Source organism: Phocoena phocoena, chromosome 8 (assembly GCF_963924675.1).
Source record: "Phocoena phocoena chromosome 8, mPhoPho1.1, whole genome shotgun sequence".
NCBI classification, from domain to species: Eukaryota; Metazoa; Chordata; class Mammalia; order Artiodactyla; family Phocoenidae; genus Phocoena; species Phocoena phocoena.
The window spans coordinates 74,441,630-74,468,075 of record NC_089226.1 but is presented as its reverse complement, the minus strand read 5'-3'; the positions used below and the strand labels follow the sequence as shown (position 1 = coordinate 74,468,075).

The window sequence follows — 26,446 nt, the reverse complement described above, 5'->3', positions numbered from 1 at the left end:
ATTTAAATGCCTGGCTCATGGTACACTAAATAGCAAATGTTTAAAAAAAACAGCGCTTCCCTGGTGGCGCAGTGGTTGAGAGTCCGCCTGCCGATGCAGGGGACACGGGTTCGTACCCCGGTCCGGGAAGATCCCACATGCCACGGAGCATCTGGGCCCGTGAGCCATGGCCGCTGAGCCTGTGCGTCCGGAGGCTGTGCTCCGCAACGGGAGAGGCCACAACAGTGAGAGACCCGCGTACCGCAAAAAAAAAAAAAAAAAAAAAAAAGAAAAACAACTATTCCACATAGCTCACATAGTTTAAAAATCTAATACAAAAATCAGACAAAAGGCATCAAAAGAAAACTACAAACCAATCTCTCTCATGAATATAGATATAGAAATTAATATACTATCAAATCAAATCCAGGAATATATAAAAAGGATTACACCACATGACTAAGTGGGATTAATCCCAGAAATGCAAGCTTGGTATAATATCCAAAAATCAATTAGTATAATACACCACATCAATAGAACAGGATAAAACTACATGATCATCTTGATAGATGCAGAAAAAGCACTTGAAAAAAGTTAACACCCTTTCATGTTAAAAAAAACACTCAACCAACAAGGAATGGAAGAGAACCTCCTCAACCTGATAAGAGCATGTAGGAATAGAAGACAATTTCTTCAACCTGGTTAAACTCATCTAAGAAAATCCACACCTAACAACACAATTCATGGTGAAAAATTGAAAGCTTTCCTCCTTAAGATCAGAAACAAGGTAAGACTATCTGTTCCCATCACTTCTATTCAACACTGTACTGGAAGTTCTACTCAGGGCAATTAGGCAAGAAAATAAAAGGCACTCAGATGAGACAGAAATAAAACTATTTACAGATGACCTGATCTTGTAAGTAAAAATTTAAGAAATCCACTAAAAAATTATTAGAATGATATCAGCAAAGCTGCAGGATACAAGATTAATATGCAAACATCAATTTGCATTTCTATAAAGTAGCAATGAGCAAACAAGTGAAATTAATAATTCCATTTACAATAGCATCAAAAAGAATATTTAATAATCATTTTTTAATTTAACAAAAGCCTTATAAAACTTATACTCTGAAACTATAAAACACTTTGAAAGAATTAAAGAAGACCTAAATAAATGGAAAGACATTCCATGTCTGTGGATCATATGATTTAATATTGTTCAGATGGCAGTACTCCCCACAATGATCTACACATTCAATGCAATCCCTTTGAAAGTACAGCTGACATCTTTGCAGAACTTGAAAAGCTGGTCATTAATACTCATATGGAAATTCAAGAGGACTGAAATAGCCAAAACAATCTTAAAAAAGAAGAAACAAAGTTGGAGGGCTCACACTTATCCATTTCAAAACTTACCACAAAGCCAAATAATCAAAACAGTACTGGCACAAGAGTAAACAAATATATCAGTGGAATAGAATTGGAAGAGTCCAGAAATAAATCTTCACATTTATGGTCAACTGATCTTCAACAAGGGTACCAAGAAAATTCATTGGTCTTCAACAAACGGTGCTAGGACAACTGGCTATCCACATGCAAAAAAATGAAGTCGGACCCCTATCTCACACCATATTAAAAAACTTGACTCAAAATATATCAAAGATCTAAATATAAGAACTAAACCTATAAAACTTTTTAAAGAAATCATATGGAATAAATCTTCAGTCTCAGGATGAGGCAATAAAAGAAAAACTGGACATCAAATTTAACAACTTTTGTGCCTCAAAGAACACCATGAAGAAGTGATAGAATCTACAGAATGGGGAAAAAAATTCTGTAAATCACATCTGATAAGGGATTTGTATCTATAAAATAACTATTACCAAACCATAAAGACACACAACCCAATTAAAAATGGACAAATGATCTGAATAAACATTTTTCCAAAGAGGATATATAGCAGCCAATAAGCACATGAAAAGATACTCAACATCATTTGCCATCATGAAAATTTAAATCAAAAGCACAGTGCAATATCACTTCACACCTACTAGGACGGCTATAATCAAAAAGAAAGATAATAACTAGCTTTTAACAGGGATGGAGAGAATTTAGAACCCTCACACACTGCTGGTGGGAATGTAAAATGGTGCAGGCACTTGGAAAAACAGTCTGACAACTGCACAGTTAAACACAGTGACCACTTGATTCAGCAAGTCTACTCCTAGTTAAATACCCAAGAGAATAAAAATATATGTCCACACAAAAATTTATACAAGAAAGCCTATAGCAGCATTATTCATAATAGCCAAAAAGTGGAAACAACTCCAGTGTCCCATCAATCGATGAATGGACAAATAAAAGGTGGTATGTCCAAACAATGTAATATTATTCTGCAATTGGGGAATTCCCTGGCAGTCCAGTGGTTAGGACTCTGCACTCTCAACACCAAAGGTGCAGGTTCAGTCCCTGGTCGGGCAACTAAGATCCCACAAGCCACAACGTGTGGCCAAAAAAAAGAAAAAAGAAATGAACTACTGACACATACTGCCAACACTAAAGAACTTTGAAAACATTCTTAGTAAAAGAAGCCAGCTACAAAGGGCCACCTTGTATGATTCCATTTAGGCAAACCCACAGAGACAGAAAGTAGATTAGTGATTACCTAAGGCTGGGGGACCCTTGGGGAGATTGGGGAGTGATAGCTAAGAGGTGGGGGATTTCTTCGAGAGGTAATGAAAACTTGTAAAATTGACTATGTTGATAAATGCACAACTCCGAATATACTAAAAAAACCAAATGTGAAAACAAAAAAATCAGCTAGCAATCTAATAGTGCCCATCATATCCTATTTCTAGCAAATGCATATTTAATTCACCTTGATCATGAGAGGTGCAATGAGGATGACACAGGAGAGAATCAAAAGAAAAACCTGGGTGTCTGACTTCCCAGTCAACAGTCTATCAGATCCTTAATAGATTCCAGTTTATCAATCCAGTCTATCAAATCCCTGGACCCTCTGCTACCGGATAAAGAAGAGCCCGATTATCTTCTACACCTGGTCAAATGTGCATGCCAAATGTCTACAAAGGCAATTTGCTTCTCTAGACACTGTTACCCTGGAAAACAAAAAGAAATCTGAAAATGACTAAAGGTTCTCACATATTACAGATGGGAATATCTTTTGTATTATAAAAAGCCTAATTCGTAAATAAATATTCCCCTCTACTTCTTGCATGCTGAGAGCCTCCTTAACTAGATGTTAATCTCCTTAAGCATGGAACCAGATCTTTAGTACCCACAGCCAAGTACATTACAAATTCAGAGTTAATCCTTTATACCTTGACTTGATTAGACTAAACAAACATGCAGGAAGGCACCACAGAATTCAGAAGTGGAGGGGAACTTATTTTCTACTTCTTTATATCTATTTCGTTTGAGTCAAGACCTGAGGTTTTCCTATTACAATGAAAAATGGTCAGATGATTTCCATTCAATGATCCTCAAGTTCTATTAGAATCCTGCCAGGAAAGTAAGAGAAGGTGGCCTCAGATGACTCTCCTGGCAACACAAAAGGCTTTTCAAAACGTTTCTTAAAGTAAGATATGGATTTTTTTAGATTCCAAAAGAGAAACCCATAAAATAGAGTTTCAAGACTTAGGATTAGACAAGGAGAAGAAATACGTATTTGTTAAGAGCTGTGCACTTAACATGCACTATCTTTTTTCATCCTCACGGCCGTCCTGCAAGGCAGATTATTATCCCCATTTACAGATAAGGATATTGAGGTTCCAAGATATTAAACAGCGGGTACTGCAAAGCTAGAAGTCAGACTCCAGCCTCTATCATGTCTGACTCTGAAGCCAGCGCTCTACTATATCGGTTGCCATTCCACTCACTTCTCACCTGCCTTGGGAAGTTCTCTGCTTCCACTGAGAAGCATTTGAAGATGCCCCACACTCTATTCTTGGACATGTGTATGGCCCTCATACTGAGGAGGCCCTCACACCCAACCCCATAAAGCCAGTGGGGCAAGGACATGACCTTCCTATGTCTGTGAAGCTGAGGCTGACTTGACATCTCCACCCTTGGGCAATAAGAACCTGCGCTTTCTCCCAGCCTACGGAACACGTGGACCCTAACCCACGCCTGCTCACCAACACATATGGCAGCTCGCTTTTGCCAGGCTGGCCCAGAAACAACCAGCTCACCGTGCTGACTGCATCCCCACCGAAGGGTCAGGGTCCATCACATCCCTTTGAGGCTGAGGGCAAACTTAACCACTGGAAAGAGACAGAACTGTTGAGATCCTCACCTCTGTGGAAAATGTACATGGAAAGATCCTCTGCTCCAGCAAATGATCTGTTCTCCGCACCTCTCCCCACAACCAAAAAAAAATTGTATTTCCTTCATTTCTTCCCCGTGTGACTGCCCACACTGTTCTCCCTGCTTCTACACCCTTCTCTTTCCCTTGCCTGCAGAAGTCTACCTGTTCAGGAGTCTCCCTTCTATGTGGTCTTCCTTAACCCCCAATTTAATGTACTGAACTCAGTGAACCTAACACCTTTATATCATTTTTGCCTCAGTTTACCTATCTAGGTTGATATATCAAAAAGTAGTAAAAGGGAAGGTTTATCTGAACTCTGGTTCCCCAGCAGTGACCCTGACGAGATTTGAGAGCAAGTGATTTCCTAAGGAAGTGCTCCCAGGAGAGGGAGGGAGGGAGGGAGGGAAGGAAGTCCCAGCCTCAGCCTGATCCCTGGTTGTTCTGGGGGATGAATGAAGCCTCAGAGCCTGACTGGCCTCCGGGCATCGAAGGCCAGGGAACTAGGCTTCCATACTCCCACACTCATGAGTCAACCATTGACTCTAGGCTACCTGGGGAGGAAGTGAACTCCTAGACACTTCTGCTCTCAGTATAGTAGGGTGGAGGGGCTATAGAGGCTGAGGGTCAGTGCTCTGAGGCAAGTTGTAAGGTGCCAACCTTCAGAAGCAAAGCCCACAGAAGCCAGGCGAAGGGCACACAGAACCTACACAAGAGATGTGAGGGGGTCAAGGGACAGCACCACCGTGTCTGCTGCAAGGTCAAGGTAGGGCCGGCTTCATGGGCATGTGACCAGTGCATTTGCACAGGATCCTGCCCTCAGGAGGGACCCACACTTGGGGGCTAATGCTCTGCAGTCACCATCTTGAAATTCTCAGTAATTTTACCTTTGACTTTGGGTTTTGTCAGTAAAGTCCGATGGGACAGTGGAGCACACACACTGGGCCCTTGGAGCCTCCATTCACGTGCAGCTCCCTCCCACCACCTACAACCTACCACCTCCCTGGGACCAGTTCTCAGCCACTGGCCCGGTTGCTCCTGGTGCCCAGGGCCCACCTGTCTTTCCCAGTTGCCGCCCTCTGCTTAGGCAGTGACTGTTCTGTGGGCTTGGGGGGGAGCCAGTGTTCTGCCACTGCTGTCCACCCCTGGCGGGGAGGGAGGGGTACAGGGGTAAGTTTGGGGAGCCACATAATTTTGAAGTTAGCTACACACTGCCTAGTAACTCCAGTCTATTACTTCTCTATTAATAGCTCTTTTTTCTTTAGTTTTTTACATGGTCATGCCTTGCTTCCCACATTGCCAAACTCTTGTTAGATTTTGTTTCTTTCACTTCCCCACAAAAACTGGCATAGCACTTAGAACAGAGTAGGTGCTTCATAAGTATTTTCAATGTATTAATATAAAATTAGTATTCAATTAAAATTGGCTGGGAGACTCCCCTGGTGGTACAGTGGTTAAGAATCTGCCTGCCAATGAAGGAACACAGGTTCGATCCCTGGTCCAGGAAGATCCCACACGTCACAGAGCAACTAAGCCCGTGCGCCACAACTACTGAACCTGCGTGCCGCAGCTACTGAAGCCCGTGCACTTAGAGCCCATGCTCCACAACAAGAGAAGCCACCGCAATGAGAAGCCCGCACACCGCAACGAAGAGTAGCTCCCGCTCGCTGCAACTAGAGAAAAGCCCGCGCGCAGCAACGAAGACCCAACGTGGCCAAAAATAAATAAATAAAAATAAAATTGGCTGGGAGGTTCCAGTTCAGGATGGTGACACAGGTAGATCCCGAGTGCACCTCGTCCTCCACACTAAGTCTACAGCTACCTATGGAACATTTTCCTCTGGAAAAAACCTAAAGGCAGGCTGAGCACATGGGACAAATGAGGAAAAAAAAAAAAATGCATCGAAGCAGATAGGATAGGGTGAGATATAATCTCACTATAAACCCCAGTCCCAGTTCAGAGACCCAGAGTCAGTAGGGAACTTAAAACCCAGAGCTTCTCCTTAAGGAGCAAAGTTTGAACCCCACATCAGGCACCCCACCTCTTAACACCTGCACCTAAGAGACAATCCTCCACAATGTCTAGCTGCGAAAACCAAAGGGGCTCGTGTCCACAAGACCCACAAGGCTGTAATAACCTGAGAAAAGAGCTCACACACTGGGACTCACCCAGCTCGGGGCCCAGAACAGAGGAAGACTCTGGTGCCCAGACTTCAAGTGAAAGAGGCTCATTTGCTTATAATAAAGCATTGGCCTGAGGGGCAGGCATTTAATCTAACACACACATCCAGGAACCTGCTGGAACCCTCTTCAGAAGGAAGAGTGGCAGCCGTGACGTTCTCCCTCTGCAAACTCCAGAGGGTCAGTATCTCCCAGAAGGGAGCTTTTATACCATTCGGTGCCGTGGTTTTTACAGCTGCCACCCAAGGGACACCCTTGATTCCCTGGCTCTGGAGCCCAGCTCCTGGGTCCCATGGGACCGTAACAGTCGAAGAGACAGTCCCTGGCAGCCTATCACCCCCAGGGCACTACACAGAGAGCAGACTGAAATACCGCCCAGTCTCTCTGAGAAAGAGATGTTTGCTTGTCCAGGAGCTTTGGTCTGGGGAGAAGGCTTCCAGCACGCTTACAGGGGCCAACAGAGGGGCTCTCAGGGAATGGAGGTTCGTGGACACAATCTTTCCTCTCACCCTCTGCTTTGCCACAGCTCACCAGTATATCCCAGAAAGGACCTTATACCTTTGTCTTAGATTATCTAATAATCATTACTTTGAAATCCCGAATAGAGTGACCTTTCTCAAACTTAAAACCATTATGTAGTTTCCCATCATCTACGGGGACTTTAGTCCAAGTTTTTCAACACAGCATCAGAGCTTTGGAATGATCTCGTTTCCGCCTGCCTCTATGATACCACCTATCTCTGCCTGCCTCAAACACCTCAGCCCCTGCCCCACACACTTTGTGTCATCTACTTAGCCACTTACCCGTTCCTTCCCCAAATCATCACAACCTCTTCCTTGAATGTTTTTCTTCCTATTCCTTACTCCTTCCCATTCAGCCTGTCAAATATCTACTCACTTGATTTCCTTATACAGTCATCTTCTTCTCTGAACCCTTTCTTGGCTTACTACAAAGCTTAGCAGAATTGCCTACTACCTTTATTCCCTAAACACAAGCTTCCAGCACTGCATCTACAATTCTTCGTGACATTCATTTGCCCATATTCCCTACTAGCTTGTGTGACGTGATCCTTAGAATAAACACTGTATTATTCACCTTAATATTCCCAGCGCCAAGCACAGTTCCTGCATAAAATAAACACAATGAAGGCTTACTGGAGGTTCTTGGTAAACGTAACTTGCTTGATGGCCTAAATATGATGGATAGCATGTGGTTTTATATGAGCAAAGTCTACCAGGAGATAGAAAATAGGTGAGAAAGACATCTTAAGGCAAAGTAAGTCCATGAATGTGTTCAACAGTCACGAGGCTTCAGCAAGCCGAACATTTTCCTGGAGCTCCACCCTCTAAATTCCAAGGCATTTTGTATAGCCCATGAATGCTAGGTAGATTTTTTTGAGAAGCAGAAAGCTCTTTCTTACCTGCGTTCCAGTTCTCGAATGGACAGTATCACTCCTGAACTGGATGGCTTCTGCTGTACAGTGGCCAGAAAGGTGAATTCGCTCTTATTCCGGAACAGCTGAATTAATCTGTATCTCACATGAGGGGCTGCGTGGATCTCCCTTTCTATATCTAGGAGTCAAGAAGGAACAGAAGGGAGAAAGAAGAGGAAATGGAGGAGGAGAAGAGGAAGGAAAGGAGGAATACAGACGGGAGAAGAGGAGAGGGAATATGAGAAGGAAAAGGAGAAAAGATGCACAGTTAAAAATGCCTTGTCCAGAGGGTCCACGGTACATTCTCCCTTTTCCCCTCTTGTCAGTAGTTTTCCGTTTTCAGGCGCCACCCACCACTCCACACGGCTGCATGCGTTCAAGGCAAAGCCTGGACATGCCGTCTCAGCCACCGTGCCTGCTTGTCACTTTGACGAGTTCACAACTGGCCAGCCGGTGATTTTCTGACAGGAATTGTGATGGGACACGGAGCAATCTGGCCTGCTGCAAACAGATTAAGCTGCTGAAAATAAGGTGAGGGGCAGTCTGATAAACGGGGTCCAAAATTCAGAGAATCCTGAGTGTAACAGGATCCAGGGCCACTCAGCAGTCTCTAATTTCCCTTTTCCCGTGGCCTCAGCTTCTTTCTCTCCACAATGCATCTAGGGAAACCTGTCCTTGCCTTGTACCCAAAAGAGATTTACTAGGGCTAATAATGCCAGACAACTCTGCTTTTGCTGAAAGGATAAATACAAGGCATGCCCATAATCCATCAGCGTGCCTGGAATTCCTCTGTAAACATGCAGCGGATGACTGTCCTCATGAAATGTTTATTGAAGTTGAGGCCGATTCAGCAGGCCTAGAGGTGTGCGAGTCCAGCTAATCCTGCTACTGGACAGAAATCTATCTTTCTGCAACATCCGCATAATGAGAGCCATCCCTCATTTCAGGCTCACCCTTGTGATAAACTGGGCGTTACATCACTATTTTACACTATACTTTCTGGCAGCAGAAAGCGGACACCAAGGGAGCTGAATTAGAGAAAACTATCCAGAGGATGACAAATGAACACCGAAGACGCGTTTGGTGGCCTTCTCTCACGCCCTGACCACGTCCTCTGATGGTATGGTAACTACTTGGGTATTTCTCCAGGACTGCCCGAGGAAGCTTTGAAAAACATAGAACTGCATTATTTACAATAGCCAAGATACGGAAACAACCTAAGTGTCCATTAACAGATGGATGGATAAAGAAGCTGTGGTACATATATATACCATGGAATCCTACTCAGCCATAAAAAAGAATGAAATATTGCCATTTGCAGCAACAAAGACAGACTTGCAGGGCATTATGCTAAATTAAAATAAGTCAGACAGAGACAAATATTGTATGATACCACTTATATGTGGAATCTAAAAGAAACAACAATCTAGTGAATATAACCAAAAAGAAGCAGACTCACAGATACAGAGAACAAACTAGTGGTTACAAGTGGGGAGTACATAGGGGTGGGGCAGTGGGAGGTACAAGCTATTGGGCGTAAGACAGGCTCAAGGATGTATTGTACAACACAGAGACTATAGCCAATATTTTGTAATAACTGTAAATGGAAAGTAACCTTTAAAAATTGTATTAAAAAATTTTAAAAAGAAAAACATAGAACTGCAAAGGCTGCATGGCCCAAGCAACATCACAGACTTGTATTCGGACCTTAAAGAACCTCATCCTGAAGAGTGTTTTTTAACAAAAAGAAATCCTTGAATTCTTGACCTCAGGCCTCAGTCTTCTCACCTGCAAAATGAGGGGGTTGGACTAGGCGATTTCTCAGGGCCTCCCCAGCTTTATCTCCTATAACTCTATACATTGCTGTTTCAAGTTTGCAGCACAGAACACCAGCCTTGCAGCTGTTCAAGTCTAGGCTACGCACAGTAGGAAGCAAGGTTGGTCCTCTTCCAAGGAGGGACCCAACCCAAGAACGCTGTACCCACAGAAAACCTACCTCAATGACATTTGCCTTTCTGCCCAAAGAAAGGCTTTCACTACTTTACTACTAACCGGCATGCTGTCAGCTGTCAGCTTCTGTCCCGGGCTGAGATAAGAGACAGCCACTTAGGGAATGCTTTTATGCCTTCTACAGAATCCTAGCCGAAGACTCTCCAGGATGATATTCAAAACCAATTAAACGTATGAACAAATCACTCCGTAAACTAGAGATCTTTAGCCAATGTTTGTTAATGTTATTTTTATTATCACTACTACTGGGCAAAGAGCCTCGTAACATTTCACCGAGAATTTGGTGCCAGAAAAAAGACACTTGGTTCTTGAGATTAACTTTGTTGATCTCAGGGAGCTCATTAGAGGATTCTGAAGCTTAGGCCCAATGCAAAGAGGGCCATGACTGATCAGCAGTGCCTACTAGGGGAGTTAATATCAGATCAGTTATGGGTATCCTCACCTCTCATTCAATTCTCCCTGGGGGAATATCATCAAGCCAGATGGCCAACGACCCCCAAACTTATATCTGCAACCTCAACCTCTCCCTTAAGTAACAGACTCATATATGCAGTATCCTTCTGAATATCTCCATATTCAGTATCTGAATATCTAACACCAAGTTGTATTCGCCCACTGAGCTCTTGTTCTCTCCCCCAACCCTCTCTTATCTCCTAGAGTTCCCAGTCTTAGTAAATGGAACCACCCACTTCCTCAGGCCAAAAAACTAGAAATTGTCCTCAATTTTTTCTTTTCCTACACGCTCCGTATTCAATCCAAGAGCGTGTCACGAGGGCTCCCATGTCTGGCATCTGTCCATTTCTTCCCAGCTGTACTCTTCAAACTCCTGTCCAAGCTGCCATCATCTCTCCAACTGCATCCTCACTGGCCTCCGTGTTACCTTCCCTTCTCCATCCTCCACACAGCAGCCCAAGTGCCCTTCTTAAGGCAGAAACCAGGATCATTTTCATCTCTTGCCTAAAACCCTCCAGTGGCTTCCCATCGCTCCCAGGATAAAATCAGGCTCTTCCCCATGGCCCGCACGGTCACACACAAACGCCTCTTGCCTACCTCTCCCTTCTCCCCCAGCTCTCACTGCAAATGCAACCTCCTGGTCACTCCCTCCAACGGGGCCCCCGTTAATGTCTAAAATGCCACTTTGGTGACTTCCTTCATACCACGTATCACAGTATATGTATTGTGATCAATTATTTCCTTGTATCACTTACCATAATCTTGTTTCATGTTCCTTACCTTATTTCCTTTCTTTCCCCACTAGGATGAAACAGCTCTAGTCAATTTTCAAGAAACACTAAAAATACTAATGTGATGAGGAAGCGTCAGTAAAAACGTGTTAGGTGAAGGAAGGAGGCTGAAGAATGAAGGAGAGAAATTAAACGAGGGTGTTCACAAGCTCTTCTCTGCCTAATGTAGAAGAAACCTCATTTCCATTTTCCCTGACTTACAGGGTGAGGAGGGTGGTGATTTTTTATGTCAACAAACATATACCTGTGTTAACGCTGTGTCAGGTATCAGCAAAAAGGTAAAAACCATTTCTGGCATCCAGGACAGCTACATAAGCAAGACAGTTACTTGGTGAAAACAGAGTAGGGCAATGCATAAAAGAAGGAAGGAAGGGACCCGGGGAGGCTAGGGATGACATCGTACAGGACGTAATTTTGAGCCTGAGTCAAAAAAGATGAATAAGCATTTACTAGACAGGAGAAATAGAAGAGGGCACTCCTTGCAGGATCGCTGTGAGGCTATGAACACCCAGGTGTTTCCCCTTATCCTGGCATTTTTCTTTCTCTGCAAGCCTCTGTCACTAAAAGTCCAGCAGGAAAGCATCTACTCAACCTAATTGGAGGGAACTCTCCACTGATCAGTGGGTTGAGAGAGCAAAGACAGCAGCAGCCAGAAACAGGACGAAATAAACACACCAGGGCAGCTTGCCTCAGTCTTGAGTGATGGTGAATTCAGGCGACGTCTCCGTAATCGCAGCATGTGTACGCTAAGAACCTCGACACGTGGCAGAACCTCGATATAGACATAGCACCTCCTTCCAGCCTGAGTCCCACATAAGCTCGTGGTTAACATTGGCCCCGAAAGATAAAGCAACACTTGCTAATTTGAAATGACAGTTGGCTTTTCATTTCTAAGTAGAGAGGAAATTTGCCATTTCAGAACTGCCAACTGTCCACAGGGCAATTCCTACTGTGTGGAGAGAGGCACATGTCCCACTGTTAGGTCCTGGGGCCTAACAGTGAACTTTGAGAACTTCAGATGTTATTGATCCAAGTACTTTCAAAGCAGCAGAAATCACAAGCAGAAAGTAGTAGGGACACCAGAAGACTCCCACTTAATGTGTAAGGGATTTCTATCTCCATGAACAAGTTCATGATAATATCCCATTAAACCTCCATTAGCTCCAGGAGCCTGAATGATAAAAAGCAAACACGTGTATGGCTTACGACGGGGCCAAGCGCAGGGTTAACTGCTTTGCGCATATCATCTAATTACAATAATCTTCGGAGTAGCCATTATTATTTTTCCTACTTTACATATGAGAAAACTAAGGTTTACAGAATTTAAATGACTTTCTAAAAGACACCGGGCTAGGAGTCCATGTTCTGAGATCCCAACCTGGCAGGGTGGTCCCACATGCTACACTCTTCACTGTGCTATGTCTACTGTTTGCCAATATGTAGGACCTCAGGGCTTGGTGCCCGTGGAAAAGGGACAAATCATCATACACCCAGCACCCGACACTGTATCCACTCGGGAAATATTTATGAACAATCTATTCGTACAACCCCTGAGCTAAATAACAATCCCCCATTTTACAGGTAAAGAAACTGAGACACAGAGAAGTTTTATGGCTTGCCCAAGGTCACACAACATGACTGGATATAAAATTGAGTCTTGCTCCAGCAGAGTTGATCGGGACACTCCATAGCATTCGCCTGGCACTCCTGCTTACGTTTTCATTCGCCTGTCTTTCCTCTCTCCCACCTGCTTCATCCTGCGCTCCAGCCACACAAGCCTCCCGCCTCTTCTTCCCAGGACCATGTTCCTTCCCACCTTGGTATATTCTCATCTTCAGTGACCTCTCTTCTTTCTGTCTTCCGTGGATACCAGCTTAATCGTTACTCCTTCAGGCCCGCTTTCCCTGACCATCCCAGACCAGCTCGAATTCCCTACATTGTCCTCACTGTACTTCTTGTAAATATCAAGTCTTTATGTGTCTAATCACTTTACTGTGTGTCATCCCTTCATTAATGGCTACCATGCCTACTGGACTACATTCCACAGGGAAGGTTTATCAACAGATACACTCAGCATGTTGCCTGGCACATGGTAGAACCTCAAAAAATATTTGCTGCATTAATAATATCCCTTGATTCCAAAGCCTGGAACACAACGGAGGAGGTTTACCAAAGACACTCAACTATAACCCCAACCTGCTGAGAAAAAGTACATTACCATAATGAGCCACCTAAGGGTAAAGCCAGCTAAGCATCCTTAACTCCTCTATTTGGGGACTAAACCCAAGGAACCCTGTGACACATGGTATTAATCATTTTTATAATTACTACATGACTCAAAAAAGAGATTCAGGTGGCCCCATAATTTTACTAATTAGATCATCATGGTGGAGGAGCTAAGCTCTTCTTATAAATATTTAAAAATACTGGTAAGGAGTCAGAATGGCCATCATCAAAAAATCTAGAAACAATACATGCTGGAGAGAGTGTGGAGAAAAGGGAACCCTCTTGCACTGCTGGTGGGAATGTGAATTGGTACAGCCACTATGGAGAACATTATGGAGGTTCCTCAAAAAACTACAAATAGAACTACCATATGACCCAGCAATCCCACTACTGGGCATATACCCTGAGAAAACCATAATTCAAAAAGAGTCATGTACCACAGTGTTCACTGCAGTTCTATTTACAATAGCCAGGACACGGAAGCAACCTAAGTGTCCATTGACAGAGGAATGGATAAAGAAGATGTGGCACATATATTCAATGGAATATTACTCAGCCATAAAAAGGAACGAAATTGAGTTATTTGTAGTGAGGTGGATGGACTTAGAGTCTGTCATACAGAGTGAAGTAAGTCAGAAAGAGAAAGACAAATACCGTATGCTAACACATATATATGGAATTTAAGGGAAAAAAATGTCATGAAGAACCTAGGGGTAAGACAGGAATAAAGACACAGACCTACTAGAGAATGGACTTCAGGATATGGGGAGAGGGAAGGATAAGCTGTGACAAAGTGAGAGAGTGACATGGACATATATACACTACCAAACGTAAAATAGCTAGTGGGAAGCAGCCACATAGCACAGGGAGATCAGCTCGGTGCTTTGTGACCACCTGGAGGGGTGGGATAGGGAGGGGGGGTGGGATAGGGAGGGAGACGCAAGAGGGAAGAGATATGGGAACATATGTATAACTGATTCACTTTGTTATAAAGCAGAAACTAATACACCATTGTAAAGCAATTATAAAGATGTAAAAAAAATAAAAGATAAAAAATTCAGTGATGAACAAAGCTAACCATTAAAAAGTAGAGTTCAGAACTTCAAAAAAAATACTGGTAAGGAATATCAATGCATCCCCTTGTCACTAAGAAGTTAGCAAACTGTGATCACTCCTTCTCTTCAGGCTGTCCCCCTACACTGGCACCATAACCTACCAGTGGTCAAGTCTCCCCACTAACCCTCACCCCTCCACCCCCATCTCAGTTGGATGCCTCATAATAAAGATAGGGGTAAAGCATGGATGCCAGCTCTATCTGAATCACGGGACAGGAGAACAACAACAAAAAAAAGGCTGATAAAGATTTTTTTAATAAAAAGACTGCATTGTATAAGCTACAAACTTGCAGTTATAAGATGAATAAGTTCTAGGGATGTAACGTAGAGCATGGTGACTGAAATAACAATACCATATTGGCTACTTGAAAGTTGCTAAGGGACTTCCCTGGTGGCGCAGTGGTTAAGAGTCTGCCTGCCGATGCAGGGGGCATGGGTTCGATCCCTGGTCCAGGAAGATCCCACATGCCGCGGAGCAACTAAGCCCGTGTGCCACAACTACTGAGCCTGTGCTCTAGAGCCCGTGAGCCACAACTACTGAGCCCATGCTCCGCAACAAGAGAAGCCACCACAATGAGAAGCCCCACACACTGCGACGAAGAGTAGCCCCCGCTCGCCACAACTAGAGAAAGTCAGCACACAGCAACAAAGACCCAACGCAGCCAAGAATATATACATTTAAAAAAAAAAAGTTGCTAAGAGATCTTAAAAGTCCTCATCACAAGAAAAAAAATTCTAATTATATGAGGCGATGGATGTTAACTAAACTTACTGAGGTAATCATTTTGCAGTATATATATATCAAATCATTAAGCTGTACACTTTAATACAATGTTTCATGCCAATTATATCTCAGTAAAACTGGGGCAGGGAGGAGAGGAAGACTGCATCATATAGCAAAAAAGCTATCCAGGGAATGATTGTAAATTAGACTGTATACAATGGAAAATTACGTAGGATAACATAATATCAAAGGTATTAGAATAACACAGGAAATTCCTAGGCAATAATGTCAAACAGGGACATGATTTTATGTAGAATGTCATACCAAGTATATAAAAAATGTATTTAGTGATGCAGAGCAGAAAGATATGATGGCCTTCAATCAGAAAGTTAGCATTGGGAGCTAATCTGGGTGACATTTTTCTCCTTTCCACACATCTCAATTTTCTAGATTGTATTATTTCCAGAATTATTATAAGGAAAAAACAATCAGTTTTGTTATAGAAACAGGGGAGAAGCAAAGAGGGCATCCTACAAAAGAAGAAAATAAGCATAAACCACCCAGCTTTCAATCATGAAATTGTGTCTCTTTAAATTAGTGAGATCCCCCCTCCTCTCCCTCCAGCCAAGCTCAACCAGGTCTGGCTTCCCATGGAATAACACTCCCCTCCTTAAAGCAGCGGGCTGGTCAGCTCCCAGAATGGCCTGCTGGGGCATTTCTCCTAAGCTGAGACCCTCAGCTCATGACAGCTCAGGCTGATGGGACTGAGGTATATTTTGGTAATAACTGACAGTCAAGTCAGGTGTCATTTTAATCCACACTCATGGTCAAGAGTCTGAGAACGTAGAGGTATGCCCACCACACGGTGGATGAAGTTGCACAGAAGTTTGTCAAGCACAGGCAAGAACATTGTTCCCAGCACGGGACGCTCTCTGGGTTGCTACAGAAGACATGAGGACAGTCCTGGTCCCAGCCCTCTGGGAACTGCTCACTCATCCATCCGATTATTAGCTCATTAATTCTTCACCTTTAAAACCTTTATCGAGCACTCTTCTGAACCAGGCACTATGGACACAAAACTAAAACACATCTTTTATCTGCCAGGGGCTAAGCATCTAGTAATAAAGACACAAACATATGGGGTTTCCCTGGTGGCGCAGTGGTTGAGAGTCCGCCTGCCAATGCAGGGGACACGGGTTCGTGCCCCAGTCCGGGAAGATCCCACATGCCGCGGAGCAGCTGGGCACGTGAGCCATGGCCGCTGAGCCCGCGCGTCCGGAGCCTGTGCTCCGCAACGGGAGAGGCCACAGCAGTGAGAGGTCCGCATACCGCCAAAAACAAAAGACACAAACATAAATGAATGAGAACTGTCCAATTGTTCGGTTCAGAGGCAAAAGAAAAGTTAGTATGCTCAGGAGGCAACACATGGCTGGAAATAACCTGGAGCAGGACCAGAGAGCGCTCCTCAGAGACCTGATCCTCCTGATGAGGGACAGTGCGGGGTAGCGGTTAAGCGCTCAGACTCTGGAGCCTGACTGGCTCATATTCCAGCTTCACCACTTACTAGTTGTGTGACCATGGACTCATTAACCTCTCTGTGCCTCAGCTTCCTCGTCTGTAAAATGGGAATAAAACTGCATCTGTCTCATAGAGATAGTATAAGATTCACACATGTCAATCTCTTAAAACAGTGCCTGCCACACAGGAAGAACAGGCCAACTGTTTATCTGGAACGCAGCTGGGGCAGGCCCTGAGTCCTGGAGGATGGGTTGTACCAAGCTATGCCAGCCACCGCCCTGCCAGGAGAGCCTTGGGGCTGTGGCGGATTATGGCTGTAGCCCAGCAGGAGGGCAACGGGCGGGTGACCAGGGGTTGCCAGCCATGTCTGGAGGCATGATAAGTGGCCAGTTCTCTCTTCTCTTAAACTTAAAAGTGGGCAGAGTCTATTGAGCTCCCAGGTACTCCAATCTAGGTCCAGCCAGCTGACCGACATCCAAACATCTTTGAATTTTTGCTGTGTGCTAGATGTTGAGCTAAGGACTTTAAATATACTTCCTAATTTAATCCTCACAGCAGCCCAGTGATGTCAGTATTGCTATCTCCATCTTATAAATGAGGTACAAAGAGTTAAGAAACTCTCAAAGTATTGTCACTGGATTTCAAACTCAGATCTGTGTACTGCCAACCACGGCACACCACTGCCTCTGCCCTGTTCACCCATCTCAGCCCAACTGGTGTTTGAATGCCAGCTCTACCATGTAGCCTCTGTGAGAGGTTGGGTAACTCAGCTTCCTTCCTTCATCCTTGAGTTGCCCCGTGTGTAAACACAGTGGTAATACCACCCACGTGGCAGGGCTCAGTAAGGAGTGATGAATACATGGAGTGTGCCTACCATATAGCTTGTGCTCCAGAAGTATTTCCCCTTCCCTGGCCTCTCTTTAGGACAGCATTTCTGAGATGCTTTGCAAAGGTGGCTCAGAAACCTACACACTGGAAGTCTGAGCTTTAACATTTGCCAATGGGTTCACACACGACCACATTTCATATTCATCATAACCCATTAGGTAGGCATTAATAACCTCCCTTTAAAGATAAGGAATCTCTGGTGCGTACAAGTTAAGTGACTCACCCAAGATCCTACCTCCAGCAAGTAGAGATGTGTCTTCTGACTCCAACCTCCCAGCTCTTTCTGTATATTTCTGTACGACTTCCCTAATCCCCAGACAAGGAAGAATCTTTAAACTTCTCTACTCCACTCGAATGCCAGGTCTCCCCTAAGGGGCATCGCTCCTCCAAAACCCTAAACCGCCCCATACGTTGAGCGTGTACTCTCTAGCCTGTTTGAAAAGTTTGGAGCAGTGGGCTAACCTAATTATAATTACTTCCCTTTTCTGCACAGGCCTAATTCTCAGGCTTAAGAGAGACATCTTCGATGCTGTACTGGCCTTGACCATGCCACATCTACTCAAATTCAACAGTAAACAGTGAGGCATCGTGTTCAACCGCCAAGCTCTCTAGTTTATGCTTATTCGTTATAAATCATTTTTACATGTTGCTTCAAACGCTGTTCAAGAATAAAAATCTGCCGGCATTGAAATGCGGTGATTTTAATATGCAAACCTCCTACAGAGATGATGTCTCATTTTAATTATTGTTTCGGTTTAATGGGTTTCCATTAAATTAAAGGATGGTGCAATTACGAGGGTGAACAGCTAATGTTTCAAAGGTAAGCTCCCGTGGCTCTGTGGGCAAAGAGATAGTTGTGGCATCTACAAGCAGAAAGCGACACTCTTCCAGATAAGCCTGTATTCCGCCTGATGGAAAACAGCGCTATTTCTTTTCCCAGCTTTCGCAACAGAGCTGGCATCTCCTCATGGTGATAGGCAAAGAGCTCTAAGCGTGTGTTTTACTTGAGGTATCTTAATCACGTAACTTTTCTATCAGGAATCCAAGCACCCCTGTTCATGAGGCCAGGAAGTGCTCTTAAAAGCCCACAGCCCGCAAAGCTAGATGCCAAACCACAGGAAGATGCTCCTGGTGTATCTGAGGGTCTTCCCCCTCACATACAAGTGATTTACTTGCTTTTGTGGATGAGTGTCTGACTTCCCACCTCTGGGAAAGCGGTCCAACTTCAACACAGGCTGCAACGACCAAAATCATATTAATTAGCAAGCCGTCAGGAGCTCAAGTGAGAAACAATGTTGGTGGCCTCGGAGATTTCACCCCAGAAACTGCACAAATTTAGCACTCGGGGACCAACAGGGTAGCATTAGCTCAGACAGAGGTGAAAGAATGAATGAGAAGTAAGGAATGAGGGGAGGGTCAGAGGTAAAATCTGCTTTATTGGGGTCCCAGTGGTCAGAGGTGAGGGGTATGACTCCAGAGTGGAGGGGGTAGGGACTCTGCATGGCAGAAGTCTGTAGCTGGGGAGAGGGAGGCAGCTTGGCAAACCTCAAATGTGCGATTTCTTTCTCTCCAAGTAAGCTGAAGGAAAAAGAGGAAAGCTACAGGAGGTCCTTCCAGAAATAATTGGCCTATTAGGTTAGGGCAGGCCTGGTCTCTATACACGCCAAGAAAGTAATATGGGAACGTCTCACTATGCTATGCAAAGGAGGGAAAAAGAAATCCTTTCCACAAGAGAGAAATCATAAAGCAGCATCGGTCCCAGGTAACACAGCAAGAACTAAGTGATGAATGAGGTACCCTCTCAGCTCAGCGCCACCCTACCCCCAGCCTGAGACTGACCACCTGTCAGGGCCCATACTTGCTGGCATGGCCACTGGAGAAGGTTCTCTGCTCTATTATTTCAAGTGCCCTGAATATTCCGAAGGGATAAGAATTTGGAACTCCTCAGTGGAACGCTTTCTTTTCAGCTCCTTTATTTCCACTGTCCTAAAAAGCAGATCATCAGCTCTAAGATCACATGTGTTAATCTAATTACATGCCTCGTTAGCTGATTAGTTCCCGAGTCACTGCTGGGGAGGTCTCCCACACTATTTAGCTATCTGCAATGCTCGCTGGGTGTGCTTCCTGGCTCCCAGAGAGTGTAATTACAGGCCTTTCAGACCCTGTGCTGAGGAGGGTCAGTAAAGCTTTCTGAACACCTGAAACTCCAGGCTGTGAACAGAAGCTCCAGGAAATGTGGGGTGAGTGCAGAAAGAGGCTCTGGCTGTGGATTCTGGCAGACGGGCTGTGCTCCTTTGAAAACTGACCTCTTTAATGTTTACTAGGATGAGAATACAATCTTTTTTTTTTTTTTTTTTTTTTGTGGTACGCGGGCCTCTCACTGTTGTGGCCTCTCCCGTTGAGGAACACAGGCTCCGGACGTGCAGGCTCAGGGGCCATGGCTCACGGGCCCAGCCTTTCCGTGGCATGTGGGATCTTCCCGGACCGGGGCACGAACCCGCGTCCCCTGCATCGGCAGGCGGACTCTCAACCACTGCGCCACCAGGGAAGCCCCGAGAATACAATCTTTAATGTCACCCTTAAAATGAACCGTTGGAGATGCTGCTTGCCTGAATTCAAAGCCAATTGCCGTCTGGCTACTGGATCCTTCTCCACCAATTTCCCACGGCCACCCTCCCAAACAAGATCTACAACCAAGGGCTCAAATTACAAGCCCTACTTACTGAGGCTTTTGTAAAGATATGAACATGTCAGTTTGGGGGAAAATTGGTCTTTGATCATTGTTGCCGCACATAATTTGGCTCTGGCACGTCCTAGGGTAACCACGCTGAGTCAGTTTTCAGTAAATTACTCCTTCAGTGTTTTAAATAGTGTCTTTATGATTAATTCATCTCAAAGGGTGCCCGGTAGGTTTCCAAGGAGTCTTTTCTACCTGGGTATGATCTGACTCAGCCAGAATTTTTTTTTTTTTTTTTTAATTTTTGGCCGTGCCCCACGGCATGTGGGATCTTAGCTGCCCGACCAGGGATCAAACCCCGCACCCCCTGCAGTGGGAGCGCAGCGTCCTAACCCCTGGACCGCCGGCGAAGCCCCTGCAGATACTCTTTCCAGCCACAAACCACCTGAACCTCTGCCACCGCGAGTGGTTGTTCGCTGACCCGCTGGCGAGCTCTCTCGTGCCCCAGGTGAGCCCTGGGAATGCAGAACACGTGTGGTGCCTGGGGCAGTGCCCGGCACAGGTGAGGAGCTCCACGGGCATGGGATCTCAACTCTCCTCCCGCCTGGAGTTCCAGCCACCTTCTCCATGCCGATGCAAAACCTGCCCATCTCGCGAGACCCAACCCAATTCCTCTAACTCCGTGAAGCTCTGGAGCCCCCAGTTCAGCGTGCTTTCCCCCTTCGCTCCAAAATTCAATCATTCACTCAGTCAGACATATTCTCGGGGCGCGTTCTCTGTGGCAGTCGCTGGGCCACGGTGAATAGGACAGACTCGGTCTAGACAGAGACATCCAGCCAGTATTTGTAGCTGCACTGACCACTACCACCCACTGTGACCCATCTTACATTCTGCATCTTGCCAAATCCAATGGTCAGTTCTCTATCCTCCGCCTAACGAACCTCTCAGCAACCTCCCAACAGTTGTCCTCTCCCTCCTTTTTGAGGCACTCTGTCTTTTGGACACTGCATTCTTCTGGGTTTCCTCCCACCTCTCCAGCCATCTTGAGGCTCCTTCATGCCCTCATCTGCCTGCTCTCTGTCAGGGTGTCTCAGGGTACATCCGTGCATCAGCAAGCCCTGAGCTCCACCTCCATCACCACCGAGACCCTCCATCCTCTTGACTGTAATAATGCAGCAGTTGTCAAATGCCAGCTTGCTTCCACTTGTTTCTTTCCCCCTCCTCTCCTCTCCCCGCTCCTCTCTGACTCTCTCTCTCTCTCATGTAGCAATTGGAGAATCAAGGAAATCTTTTTCATACTTAAATCACATATCAATCCCGTCGACCCCTTACTTTAAACCCTCAAACAGGTGCCTGTATTAGTTTCCTGTTGCTGCTGTAACAAATCACTGCAAACTTAGTGGCTTAAAACAACACGAACTTATTATCCCACGGTTCTGGAGGTCAGAAGGCTGAAACGGGTTTCACTGGACCAAAACTAAGATGCGGGCAAGACCACCCTCCCTCCAGAAGCTCTTTGGGAGAATCCATTTACCTTGCCTTTTCCGTGGTTCAGGTCCCCTTCCTAATCCTCCAACTTAGCTTTGTAGCAACGTAGAATCTCGCCCTGCCGCCATCTTCGCATCACCCGCTCTCTGACGGAACTTCCTGTTTCCCTCTTATAGGACGCTTGTGATTACATTGGGCCCACCTGGATAATGCAGGATCACCTCCCCACCAAAAGATGCTTAACTTAATCACATCTTCGAAGTTGTTTTTAATCATGTAAAGTAACACAGTCACAGGTTCTGGGGATTAGGACAGAATATCTTTGGGTGGGGGAGGGTCATTTCTCAACCTACCACACTGACCAGCACAATTGAAATAAGACCCTAATTCCTTACAATGGCCTGAAAGACCCTGCGTGGCTCGGTGTTGCTGCTGGGGCTGAAACAAAGACCAAGCTTTTACTTTGGCCCTGGCCGCACTCTCCGACCTCCTCGGGTACTTCCACCCACACTGGCCATCTTTGTGCCCCTTAAACTTGTTTGATCCAAGGGTTTTTGTACCAGCTCTTCCAAAAATGTCAGCTCTGGAGCAAAACAGCCTGAATTCAATTCTCAGCTTCGCCACTTACTGGACCTAACCTTGGCCACGTGATTTAACCTCCCTGTGCCTCTGTTTTCCTTTCTGTAAAATGGGGCTCATAATACCCATCTCCCTGTTAGGACTATTATGGATTATTTTAAGGATGAAATTAGTTAACAAATATAAAGAATCTAAAACAGTGCCTAGCACATAAAAAGTGTTCATCATTAATCATGTAAGGGATCAGGAATGATACTATTATCTTTGCATGGCTGGCTTCATTCAGGCACCAGATCAAATACCTCCTCTGCAAGGAAGCCTTCCCCAGGAATCCTATCTATCTAAAGTCTCTCCTCTCCTTCTTTCTCTCCTCGGTATTGCTGTTTTATTTCCTTCATAGTCTATATGGCTATCTATAGTTACTAATTTATGAGTATACTTGTTTACTGCGATTCCCCATCAATGCTGGAACCAAAGTTTCAGGAACCCAGAGACTCTGTCTTTTCTCCGCTACATCTCTAACAGTGCCCATCACATGGGTGTGCAATAAACATTTTTGAATGAATGAGTACGATATATTTCTGGTTCTCTCATCCCTGCACCTGGACCAAGGGCCCCCAAGCGCAGAGCATCTTCCACATTCCTCTTGTGCAATCAGGACCCAGCACAGTGGCCGGCACACGGCAGCATAGCAGACTCCCAGTTAATGCTTGCTGATTGGTTAATATATACGTGAGCTTTAGAGGCACCTTTAAGATAAGGGCTCTAAAAAAAAGACTGTCCTCCAGCCAGTCACTCAAAGAGGGAACGGATTCCAAAGTTACACATGGAAAAAACGAGATTCAAAGCAAAAGTCCAGCATAGAGAACAGACTTGTGGTTGCCAAGTGCGGAGGGGATTGGGGGAAACATGGAGTCAGAGGTTGGGATTAGCAGATGCAAAGTATTATATATAGAATGGATAAACAACAAGGTCCTAGTGTATAACTGTATTCAGTATCCTATGAGAAACCATAATGGAAAAGAATATTAAAAAAAGAATATATATATATGTATAACTAAATCTCTTTGCCGTACAGTAGAAATTAACACATTATAGATCAACTATACTTCAACTAAAAAAACAAAACTAAAAATTTAAAAAGACAAAGCAGGTGTCCAGGAACCTGTGCTCCCAAGCTTGCCCTGTCCCCAGCACACACTAGTGGGTCGGGCAGCTTTCTAGTCATGGTGAGATCTTCGAGTTAAAGGAAATATCAAAAAGGATGCTGTGGCTAGCTTATGCATGAAATATACAGTTAAAAGCCAATTGCCAGGGCAACTTCTGCCAAGCCCTAAGTACCTGTCACCCTGTGTTTCTCCTTTCCACTGATGCCTGCAGCTCATAAATGCCGAGGCAGACGGGGGCCTTCTCCTTTAAGGTACCTCACACCCGGAGACTCAGGAAAGTAGTCTGGGGTGAAGCCGGCATCGGGATTTGTTTGTTTAAGTATCCGAAGTGATTGTAAGAAGAAGCCACAGCTGAGAACTGGGTCCTGTGCGGAGTCCTGGCTCCAGGTCCAAAGTGATAAAGTGACCAGCCTCAGGCCAGGCACAGCACCAGCATGTTAGTTTAGCCTTCAGTGTCCTCCACCGCTCTCCCAACCTACACATCACATTTCATCAAGTCCAAGGTGGCACAGATTACAAGATGCAGTGAATGTGGCATTGAGGAGATAACAGGGCACTGCACAATGTCACCCGCTGTCTGCATTCCCTCGCTGGTGCATACACTCAGCGATGACCTGGCTGACCCTCCATGCATCTGGGATCGCAACCCGTCCCCGGCATGGCTCTAACATGTGCTAATACCACACACTCTACATACACCCAGGCTCCACACAAAACCTCCATCCCCTGCCTTCCCAGGCCCTTTCTGGCTCACCCAGGTGCTTCTCCACAGATGCTGGGGCTCCGGTAACAGGTATCTCTGAGGTTTGGATCCTCTCAGCCCTTGGTGTGGCCAGGAAGAGTACTTTAGGCAAAAAAAAAGAAAACAGCCCCTTGTCTTTTCCCCAGTGTAATATACAAATACAGCCATTTGAAAATCATGTGCCATGATATGAAAAAGGTTGGGAAACACTGCCCTGTGTGGAAGTGGAATTTGAGATCAGAAGACCTTGGATACACCATCAGTCCTGGCACTTACCATCTGAGTGACAGGTCATTCAATCCCCCTGAAACTCAGTTTCTCCTCCATTAAATGGCGACTAATATAATGATGATACTTATATCACAGAATCTACATGACATGTACATGTAATCATCTACATGAACAGTTTTATAAAATGTTCGTCACTGTCACTTTCTTCTCTGTCTGATGCCAGGGTTGGAGGACACCACACGAGTTGGGCGCGTACGGAAACTATGTGGATAAGGCTTTCTCTCACTGGCTTTCAAGTCACTTACAATCCGGCATTGTGAACAAGTGGAGAGAACACCATAGGATGAAAATAAATCCTGAGTAAGTTAGCTTACAATGAATCCATCACTAATTTGGGCCAGAGACGGGGAGGCCATGAGCATAGGGTGGAGTGGGATGGTAGGCATCTCCAGATAAATCAGGAAATAGATGGGGATCACGCAAGCCCTGTGTCAACAGAGAGCCACTGGAGCAACAGTGGGCCTTTTTTTCTTTTTTCAGTGAAATTGGCATGTCTTTTTACAAAAGCACTTCACCTTACTTTTTCAAATTCATGATGTAAACCAACAGCTTCTTTCCTAAACTCTTTGTTGCTGTCCTACAACATCTATGGGGTGCAAGGCATACTTTTTTTTTTTTTTTTTGGCCATGTTGGGTCTTTGTTGCTGCGTGCGGGCTTTCTCTAGTTGCAGCGAGCGGGGGCTACTCTTCATTGCAGTGCACAGGCTTCTCATCGCAGTGGCTTCTCTCATTGTGGAGCACGGGCTCTAGGCGCGTGGGCTTCAGTAGTTGCGGCACGCGGGCTCAGTAGTTGTGGCTCACGGGCTCTAGAGCGCAGGCTCAGTAGTTGTGGCACACGAGCTTAGTTGCTCCGCGGCATGTGGGATCTTCCCGGACCAGGGATCGAACCCGTGTCCCCTACATTGGCAGATGGATTCTCAACCACTGCGCCACCAGGGAAGCCCTAAGGCATACTTTTAAGTGGACTTTCCTACCACTATTTCCCCAAATCTCTCCATACAAGGCATACCACACAATCCAGACACCACATTCTGAAAAAAAAAAAAAAGATAAAAATAAAAAAACAAGAATGCCGTATTTTATCAACCACAGAGTAATAATGTAAGAATGATAAATGCAAAGATGCCTGACAGGGCTTTCCTGGTGGCAGAGTGGCTGAGAGTCCGCCTGCCGATGCAGGGGACACGGGTTCATGCCTCGGTCCGGGAAGATCCCACGTGCCGCAGAGCGGCTGGGCCCGTGAGCCATGGCTGCTGGGCCTGCGTGTCCGGAGCCTGAGCTCCACAACGGGAGAGGCCACAACAGTGAGAGGCCCGTGTACCGCAAAAAAAAAAAAAAGATGCCGGACAACCACTGCTGTGGCCCTTTCTTTAATTATGCTCTTATTCACTATAGGCATAGAGTGTGTCAGTGTGGGTCCAGGTGTAATTGAGCCCAGGAGCCCCGACCAGCAAAATGACACGCCACACACCCAGCCGTTCCGTGCAACTTTTTCAAGTGAATTCTTGGAGAGATTTAAGAATTCTTCCAAAATGTCACAATAATAACTATTTTATCTTTTTTATGCAATAATTTTGATTTGGAGCTTTGCTTTTCTTATTTCATCCAGGCACACCACAACTCATGAATAAAATATGACAAGTTTGACAGTAGCCATTGGAGAGGATTCATCCGTAACAGCAGACGTGCTCAGTGTACAAAGAGCTTTTGTATTCTAACAGCCTTTGTTTCTGGGATGGGCTTTTATCTCAAAGAAGAAACACGTGCGTTCTCCCTTCTCCCGGGTCCCCCTCCCACTACCCAACAATTCCTGTCTTCAGCACAGCACCTGAAACCGTGTTTACTTTCTCTCTTAATGAG

The 26,446-nt window shown here is 45.2% G+C and overlaps 1 protein-coding gene across 3 annotated transcripts in view; it reads right to left on the bottom strand.

Annotated features, from left to right (window-relative positions):
• NELL1 (neural EGFL like 1) overlaps positions 1–26,446 on the bottom strand; it is an 876,133-nt gene that overhangs the window by 788,752 nt on the left and 60,935 nt on the right. For all 3 annotated transcript variants that reach the window (XM_065883022.1, XM_065883023.1, XM_065883024.1), the window contains exon 3: positions 7,904–8,054. In XM_065883022.1, coding sequence (XP_065739094.1) covers positions 7,904–8,054 — 151 coding nt within the window. The remainder of the gene's footprint in view (positions 1–7,903; positions 8,055–26,446) is intronic.